This window comes from Aotus nancymaae, unplaced genomic scaffold, assembly GCF_030222135.1.
Source record: "Aotus nancymaae isolate 86718 unplaced genomic scaffold, 86718_ANA_hifiasm-v0.15.2.pri h1tg000021l, whole genome shotgun sequence".
NCBI classification, from domain to species: Eukaryota; Metazoa; Chordata; class Mammalia; order Primates; family Aotidae; genus Aotus; species Aotus nancymaae.
Genome location: NW_026988433.1, coordinates 24,076,597 through 24,086,124, shown reverse-complemented (window position 1 = coordinate 24,086,124; position 9,528 = coordinate 24,076,597). Strand labels below are relative to the sequence as shown.

The following is a 9,528-nucleotide window of genomic DNA, read 5'->3' as shown; positions in this document are numbered from 1 at the left end:
CCCGACTTTTGGCCTGGAGCCTCTTCTCCACACCGAAAATTTCAAATCATGACCCAGGATCCATCCTAGAAGTGTGCCATCTATATTTATGAATGGAGCCTAAGCAAAAATCTGAAAACCAAGCCGCCCTGGGCAGTTGAGCCTAGCGTAGCAACCGACGCCGGCGCTTGTTGCTAAGGGAAACGAAAAAAATATTGTGGTCCGTCAGCTATTGCTCTCCGGCACCAGCTACTTCCGATCCCCCTAGGCACGGTCCTGCGGTCTACCTTCCCCCGAGGTGCTGGGACTGCGACCGCAGGTTCCGCTGTCTCGGGAACGTTCGTAGCCCTCGGTCCGGCTGCGGCGGCGACAGTAGCGGCGGAGGCGGGTTCAGGCCTCCGGTGCGGCCGCAATGCTGAGCTCCCGGGCCGAGGCGGCGATGACTGCGGCCGACAGGGCCATCCAGCGCTTCCTGCGTACCGGAGCGGCTGTCAGGTGAGCTTTTGGGGGGCGGGGCGGCCGAAGAGGCCGGGACCAAGGTCCTCAGCTTGGGCCCGTGACGGCTTTTTCATGCCCTAGTTGGAGTCCCAGGGCCCTCACGGGTAGTCCGGAAGCTTCTGCATCCTTTAGGGTTGGAGGCCTAGGCCCTTAGGTGGGAGGCGTGACGGGCCTCCAGTCCTTCGGCAACACCGATGCTGTCCGCACTCCCCGGGTCTGTCGGTCCCTCCCCCTCCTGTCATTGTTCGCAGGACACCCAGGGTCCTCCCGTCTTGTCAAGGCACCGAATTCTGTCAGTGCCCCCAGTCCTTTAGGTGCCTCCTAGGCCTGCCAAGACCCCTCAGTCCTTCTGGTATACCCTCAATCCTTCTGAGTCCCCCACTCATAACAGTTTCTGGACCGCAAGGGTTCCCCAATCTTGGCGTGGTTCTTACAGTCCTATAAGTGCCCCGGGCCTGCAAACCCTGCGTTTTCTTAGTACCTCCCCCTATTCCTGTCAGCCCGCGCTCTAGTCTAATACGGATCCCCACTTCTGTCTGGGTCCTCGATGTTATTAAAGGCCCTTGTTTTGCAAGGGTCCCTAAATTGGTGAGGGCTCCTTTAACCTGTTAAGGTTGCTTGGTCTTGTTAAAGCTCTCTGTTTTTGTTAGGACTCCTCGATTGCCTGGGTTCCCACTCGTATCAGGGCCCCCATTTCCCTCTTATTCACCCTCCCAAGGGTTCTGGGCTTCAGAATTGAGTCCTCCCTCCCCCACTGCTGACCCCAAATGACTGAGACCTGTTGCTCACGGCGGCTTCCTCTGGAACTGGAGCAAGTCTAAAGAGCTTATTACCCCAGGGCTGAAAGTCCTCAATAGCTATCCTGTCTAGTGCCCCCGTTCCGCAGGTGGGAAGTGTGGCCCCACAGCTAACCTGATAGCAGAGCTGGGAGGAGAAGCCAGATCTTTTCATCCCTAGGCCTCACCACTCTCCTCGGGATGTCATTTTGCAGAGGAATGGAGTTTCCAAAGTCACCACTTGTCCCTGGGTGCTTTTTCCTTATGCAGCTAACTACATGGACAAGTCCTCTCTCCCATCCCCTCGACACTCTTTCCTTCAGTTGCCATCTTGAACTTTGTGGTTTTAAGCACAGACTTGGGAGACAAACAGGCGTGATTCAGAGCCATGTTCCTTTACTCACTGTGACCAAGTTGGGGTCTTAGTTTCTTCAGCTATAAAAATGAAAGTGGTAGGCCGGGCGCGGTGGCTCACGCCTGTAATCCCAGCACTTTGAGAGGCCAGGGCGGGTGGATCACAAGGTCAGGAGTTTGAGACCAGCCTGACCAACATGGTGAAACCCCATCTCTACTAAAAATACAAAAAATTAGCTGGGCTTGGTGGTGCACGCCTGTAATCCCAGCTACTCAGGAGGCTGAAGGAGGAGAATCACTTGGACCCAGGAGGCAGAGGGCAGAGGTTACAGTGAGCCAAGATCATGCCACTGCACTCCAGCCTGAGTGACAGAGTGAGACTCTGTCTCAAAAAAAAAAAAAAAAAGAAAGTAATAGTAGAGCCTGCTTCTGTGGGGTTGTTTTAAAAATAAGATAAGATGATAAGATTGTTACAGGGCCTGGCATAGATTATGCACCCATAAATATTAGTGTTTGATAAGGGGATTTTAAAGCACTAGTAAAGTGCTTTAGCATTCAATAACAGTCCTTTTAACCTTACCAGCCACTTTTGTGAACTCATGTATCATTGTATCGTGTAAAAGCACAGTGATGCATTAAGAATCTTCAAGAATACCTTTCACTGGCTGGGTGATTACACCTGTAATCCCAGGACTTTGGAAGGCTGAGGCAGGCAGATTGCTTGAGCTCAGGAGTTCAAGACATCCTGGGCGACATAGTGAGATCTTGTCTCTACAAAAGAATTTATAAATTACCTGGGTGTGGTGGTGTGCACTTGTGGTCTCATCTACTCGGGAAGCTGGGGCAGGAGGATCACTTGAGCCCAGAAGGTGGAGGTTGCCGTGAGCTGAGATGGCACCACTGCACTCTAGCCTGGGCACTAGAGCACGACACTGTCTCAAAAAAAAAAAAAAAAAGAAGAAAAAAGAAAAAAAGGAAAGAAAGAATGATTTTCACGAATGAACCTGAGATTATAATGCTTAATTTGTAGCAGCTAACGTTTATTAAGTTCTTACTGTGTACTCTATGCATTCACACTTATTTAATCCCCACAACAACCCTGTGAGATGGGTCTTATGGATTATCCCTATTGTATAGATGAGGAAGCTAAGGCTTAGAAGGTGAAATTATGCCGAATGAAGTAGCAAAACCAGGACTGAACCAGAATAGTGGGATCCCACTTTCTTCACCAAGTTTGGTGCATATTCTGTTGACTCTGTCTTGGAAAACAAATATTTATCTGAAATTCAGCTATCAGCTATGACACTAGGAAATGCTGATTATAAATAGAGTCAGTGTTGTCACCAGTGACTCTAGTTAATGTTTACTGAAGTTAATGTTTATCACAAAGCTATATACACATAGATGGTTTGCCTTATTTTGTAGAAATATATAACTTTGTATAAAAACAATATTTTAAATTGCTGGTGAAATTTCTTAATTTGTAGCAAAAGAATAACTTCAGTATTCAAGTCAAGCCTGAAGTTAAGAAGCCTTTAACTTCATAAATACTCAGCTCTTTCATACCATTGTATGTATGCCCCTTCCCTGTCTAATAATCTAAAAGAGAAATTCATTTCTGTATATTTTTTCCGGTATTCGGTCATTCAATAAATATTATTGAGAACCTACTACGTGCCAAGCATGATCTAGACACTTGAGCTCGTTAGTGAGTAAAACAAAGTACATGCTAGCTGAGGGAGACAGACAACAAACCCAGTGCATTAAAAAAGAAAGAAAACAAACAAACATAGTGAATAAATGAATTTTATGTTAGAAGGTGGTAAGTACTATGGTAAAAAGAAAAAGTAGAATCACGTCAAGGGGACCAGGACAGGTCCCAATGATGTGTTCAGGTAGGCCTCTTGCGAAGCAAAGGGAGGTAAAGGAGTCAGCTAAGCAGTGATCTGGGGGAAGGGCAGTCTGAGCAGAGGGAAGAGCAGTGCAAAGGCCTTGAGGTCAGAGCATTGGCTGGTGATATTCTATGGGGAAGTGGAGTGAGCGGCAGAAGATAACTTCAGTTTTTTCTCAGAGAGAGAAGTAGCCTTTAGAATGTTATGGTCTGACTTAGTTGTTTTTTTGGTTTTTTTTGTTTTTTTTTTTGTTTTTTTTTTGAGACTGAGTCTTGCTCTGTCGCCCAGGCTGGAGTGCAGTGGTGCAATCTCAGCTCACTGCAACCTCTGCCTCCTGGATTCGAGTGGTTCTCCTGCCTCAGCGTCCTGAGGAGCTGAGATTACAGGTGCACATCACCGTGCCCAGCGAATTTTTGTGTTTTTAGTAGAGACAGGATTTCACCATGCTTCCCAGGCTGGTCTTGAACTTTAAGGTTCAAGGGATCCACCTGCCTTGACTTCCCAAAGTGTTGGCATTATAGGCATGAGCCACTGCCCCTGGTTGACTTAGATTTTAAATCCTAATGTCTAGACATCCTGATTTTCAAGATGTAATCCTATGACTATATATCACTTTAACTTGAAATTAGGTTTTTGATGGGTTATTTTGACAAAATATTATTCTGTTTATATCTGTATATTCACATATTGTATTTGTGTTGAGGGAAGACAGTAAACTTGTTTTCTTTTTTAGATATAAAGTCATGAAGAACTGGGGAGTGATAGGTGGAATTGCTGCTGCTCTTGCAGCAGGAATATATGTTATTTGGGGTCCCATTACAGAAAGAAAGAAGCGTAGAAAAGGTAAGAATGATAACACTGCACCATGGTCTATAGACTTGACCCAAATCCCTATTATCTGAAAACAGTTCAAAGAATGGGGGAGGTTGGTCATGTTTGTTCTCTGTATCTTTAAAATGAGGACTTCAGGTTTTGAAACAGTACTTTTACCATTAGTCATTACTTTATATGCTGTAGTAAAAAGATTTCTATTTCAGCCCCTCTCCAGACTGGAGTTTGAGGCATGCTTTGTAATGAAAAATGTCAAACAGCATAATTGTTTAAGTGTTCTCATTAATATGGCAATTGTATTTTTCAGTAGTGCAAACTGACTAATTACATCATACATTTGTGTTCTCTTGGGCTAGCTTACTAGGAACTGGTAAAAATTTCAAGTGAATGCCTTCATTACTAAAATGTTATTTTCTTATTTTTTTAAATGCTCTCTTTTGTAAATGTTGCTCTATTTAACATTGATTAAAATTCAGCAAATAAAAAAAGAAGGAAAGAATGTAGTGAAATTTGATCATTGTTAAATCTGGGGACAGTTATAATTGAGGTTAATTATACATTCTCCTTCCTTGTGTGTGTCTTTGAGGACTTTGATAATAAAAAGTTTTTCAAAAAGATTTCCAGCAGAAGAAAGAATTATATTAGACTATGTTGATCTCTGCAGAAAGACTGATCAGAATTGGTATAGTGGTGTCTTTCCCAGTGTGTTAAGAACAGAATCATTGAACTGGGGAAATAACAACAGAACAATTGTTTTCTTCTGTTCTGAGAAACATTGCTTTCTGATTAAAAAAGAAAGAGAGCATGTGAGGGAGAATGAGGAAGAGAAAAAGACAGGAGATGGTTACTAAGTGTTTTTATACATTTAGGAAGAACCAAGCAGTGCTGGATACCATGATAGGTTTCAAAAATAACATACAAGGGGGATCTGTCCTTCTATGCTTACAGTCTGCAGGAGCAGTACTAGAACCAAGCCTTGGCACAGACAGAAGGCCTGGATGCCAGATCTCTGTGGATAAGGATCCTCTTGGATTGGGATTCCAAATTTAAGGCCACAGTGATGGAACTCTGGGTCCCAAATGGGAGAGAAATCTGTCAAATGTGATAAGCTGTTCTCATCTTCCCCCTGCTTCTTTTTAGGGCTTGTGCCTGGCCTTGTCAATTTAGGAAACACTTGCTTCATGAACTCCCTGCTTCAAGGCCTGTCTGCCTGTCCTGCTTTCATCAAGTGGCTGGAAGAGTTCACCACTCAGTACACCAGGGATCAGAAGGAGCCCCCCTCACACCAGTATTTATCCTTAACACTGTTGCACCTTCTGAAAGGTATCTAGATGGGAATTTCAAGGGGATTATGTACCTTTTCAAAGAAGTCCAGATGACAAAGAATTAATAGCCTTATTGTAGGAAAAGATCATATAGGTCATTATACAAAAAAAACAAAACAAAACACTAAGAGCCCAATAGATACAAAAAGGTGTTTTTTAAAAAACAAAGATGGAACCATTTATTTTTTAAATTGTCAATTTAATAGCAGCTTTTTAAGGAAGGAAGGAAATCCACTGCCACATAAACAGTTTCATTGTAAGAAGTACTCTGGTTTCAAACACATTAAAGTGGAAAAAAAAAAAATGTCTGGCTGGGTGCGGTGGCCCACACTTGTAATCCCAGCACTTTGGGAGCTTGAGGCAGGCAGATCATAAGATCAAGAGATCAAGACCATCCTGGCCAACACGGTGAAACCCCATCTCTACTAAAAATACAAAAAAAAAGTTACCTGGGTGTGGTGGTGCGTGCTTGTAGTCCCAGCTACTTGGGAGACTGAGGCAGGAAAATCACTTAAACCCAGGAGGTGGAGGTTGCAGTGAGCTGAGATTGTGCCACTGCACTCCAGCCTGGTGACAGAATGAAATTCTGTCTCAAAAAAAAAAAAAAAAAAAAAAAGTCCATTAACCTAGAAAATAAGGTAATTCACAAAAGAAGTAATACAAACTGCTAACAAACTCAAATGTTCAACTTGACCATCATCAAAGAAGTATGAACAAAATAAAAGTGCTATTTTCTACCTATCAGCAAAGATTAAAAAACAGATTTGCAGCCCTGGCCAGGTGTTGGACAGTACATCCATATGCTGCTGACAGGGGTGTAACTTAGTGCAACATTTCTGGAAAGCAGTTTGTAACTACACAATAATAGCTTGTGAAATATTCAGTACCATTTGACCTAGTAATTCCATGTCTGGGAGTCTGCCTTATGAAAATGGTTAGAAACATGGATTGTGACTTAACTAGCTTGAAAAATGGAGTCCTAAAAGCAAACAAGTTTAGGAATGGCTGCATGGTGGCCCCCAACTTGCAGAGTCACAATATACACTGGCTTGGTAAAGTTTATAAGAAATAACCTACCCAACATTATTTATTTATTTATTTATTTAAGAATCTCACCTTGTTGCCCAGGCTGGAGTGCAGTGGTGCAATCTCAGCTCACTGCAACCTTCACCTCCTGGGTTGAAGTGATTCTTCTGCCTCAGCCTCTTTAGCAGCTGGGATGACAGGTCTCTGCCACCACACCCAGCTAATTTTTTGCATTTTTAGTAGAGACAGGGTCTTGCTATGTTGACCAGGCTAGTCTCAAACTCGTGGCCTCAAGTGATCTGCCTGCCTCAGCCTCCCAAAATGCTGGAATTACAGGCATGACCCACTGCACCTGGCCTCAACTTCTATTTTATTTTATTTTATTTTTGAGACAGTCTTGTTCTGTTGCCCAGGCTGGAGTGCAGTGGCACAATCTCGGCTCACTGCAACCTTTGCCTCCCAGGTTTAAGCGATTCTTCTGCCTCAGCCTCCCTTGTAGTTGGGATTACAGGTGCATCCAACCACACCTGGCTAATTTTTATATTTTTAGTAGAAATGGCGTTTCACCACTTTACCCAGGCTGGTCTCAAACTCCTGACCTCAGTTGATCTGCCTGCCTTGGCCCAAAGTGCTGGGATCACAGGCATGAGTCACCACGCCCAGCCCAACTTCATTTTTAAACCAACTTTTTTGACTGTAGAACTGTTTTTTTTTTTTTTCACAACATCTGCTGACATTCCATGGATATTATATAGAGCATGATGTATGCACAAAGATCTCCAATACCTAATTATAATGACAATAAAGAGAAAATAATGTAGATATCTAACAGAATGATTAAGCAATCACCTCTGGCCATAGTACCCTGAACATACCTGATCTCATCAGACCTCTGAAGCTAAGCAGGGTAGGGCTTCTAGCACTTAGATGAGAAAATGATTAAGCAATCGATGGCATACAGCCATTAAGAATCGCTTTTATGAAATTTTTTTTTAATTTGGGGGAAGGCGTAGGCTGTAATGATAAATTTAAAGAGCAGCATAGAAAGTATAATTTGACTTCATCAGGGTAGGAACTTCCACAGATAAAGGCTGGACTGAAAAAGGCTCAAATGTTAGCAGTGGCCATTTTGGTATTGTACAGTCATTGGCAGTTTTAAAAATCATTTTTGGGAAAAAACTATACTTCTACTTTTAACAATAAGGATATATTGCTCTCACTGTAAGGAGAAAATTGGGTTTAAAAAACATTCAGCTAAATCTTGCTTCACTGAGTTATTTTCCCATGTGAGCTCTGCTTGACACAGTAATCTTTATGAAGTAAGTGTTCTTTTCTGTAGAAGAGGTGACTTGAGAATAATTTCTTTTACTATCCTGTTTTTTTTTTTTAGCCCATTTCTGGTTTTGAAAAAAAAAAGTGCAACTCACTGCCAGTGTTCATCTAATTTTACGTAAACATGCTCTTTCAGGCTGAAGCAAATCTCACTGATTTTAAATGTGAAAATATAAAAACTGTTCTCGGAGTTCTTTCTTTTTCTTTTTTTTTTCTTGAGACAGAGTCTCGCTTTGTCACTCAGGCTGGAGTGCAGTGGCGCAATCTCAGCCCACTGCAGCCTCCACCTCCCGGGTTCAAGTGATTCCCCTGCCTCAGCCTCCTGAGTACCTGGAATTACAGGCACCCACCACCACACCAGGCTAATTTTTGTATTTTTAGTAGAAACAGGGTTTCACCAGGCTGCTCTCGAACTCCTGACTTCAAATGATCCACCCACCTCAGCTTCCCAAAGTGCTGGGATTATAGACGTGGGACACCACGCCCAGCCTTTTCTTTTTGGTTTTATTTTTGTTTTGTTTTGAGGCAGAGTCTTGCTCTGTTACCCAGGCTGGAGTGCAATGGCACAATCTCAGCTCACTGCAACCTTTGCCTCCTGGGTTCAAGTGATTCTCCCGCCTCAGCCTCCTGAGTAGCTGGGATTACAGGTGCCCACCACCAGGCCTGGCTATTTTTTTTTATTTTTATTTTTAGTAGAGACAGAGTTTCACCATGTTGGTCAGGCTGGTCTTGAACTCCTGACCTCAGGTGATCCATCTGGCCTCCCAAAGTCTGGGATTATACGTGTGAGCCACCACACCTGACCCCTGGCCTTTAAAAAGTTTTTTTAAAAATAGGGATGGGGTCTTTCTATGTTGACTGGGCTGGTCTCAAGCTCCTGACCTCAAGAGATCCTCCTTACTCAGTCTCCCAAAGTGCTGGGACTACAGGGGTGAGCCACCACACCCAGCCATGTTCTTGGAGTTATTTCTAAATAGAACTTGTCTATGTATATGATGTTACATTAGGATTAGAGAAAGGAGTATTCTTGGGGAAAATGGGAAATGGGTTAAAAACACCACTCCAAAGATTATGTGAAAGCTGAAATGTCCATGAGTTATCCTAATCTTGACCTCTGCACTGCCCTTATTGTTCACATGGGACCAGTGCTGGGAACCAGAGCCATCCTTGGGCTGCTGTCCCAGGATGTCTGCTCCCTTCTCTGCTGCTTTCCAATGTCTCTTACTTTGATTTTTTAGAAAAAACAATTTTTTTTTTGAAACAGCATTCTGCTGTGTCATCCAGGCTGGAGTGCAGTGGCGCAACCTCAGCTCACTGCAACCTCTGCCTCACAGGCTCAAAACGATCCTCCCACCTCAGCTTCCGATGTAGCTGGGACTACAGGCACACGCCACCATGCCTGGCTAATTTTTTGTGTTTTTGGTAGAGACAAGGTTTTGACTTGTTGCCCAGGCTGGTCTTGAACTCCTGAGCTCAAGCAATCTGCCCACCTTGGCCTCCCAGAGTGCTGGGGTT

General features: G+C 43.6%; 1 protein-coding gene across 2 annotated transcripts in view; it reads left to right on the top strand.

The window, feature by feature from the left end:
- Positions 1–371: 371 nt before the first annotated feature.
- The window catches only part of USP30 (ubiquitin specific peptidase 30), a 34,199-nt gene continuing 25,042 nt past the window's right edge, over positions 372–9,528 (top strand). For both annotated transcript variants that reach the window (XM_012469126.3, XM_012469124.3), the window contains exons 1-3: positions 372–474; positions 4,233–4,342; positions 5,471–5,653. In XM_012469126.3, coding sequence (XP_012324549.1) covers positions 392–474; positions 4,233–4,342; positions 5,471–5,653 — 376 coding nt within the window. In that variant the 5' untranslated portion in view covers positions 372–391. The remainder of the gene's footprint in view (positions 475–4,232; positions 4,343–5,470; positions 5,654–9,528) is intronic.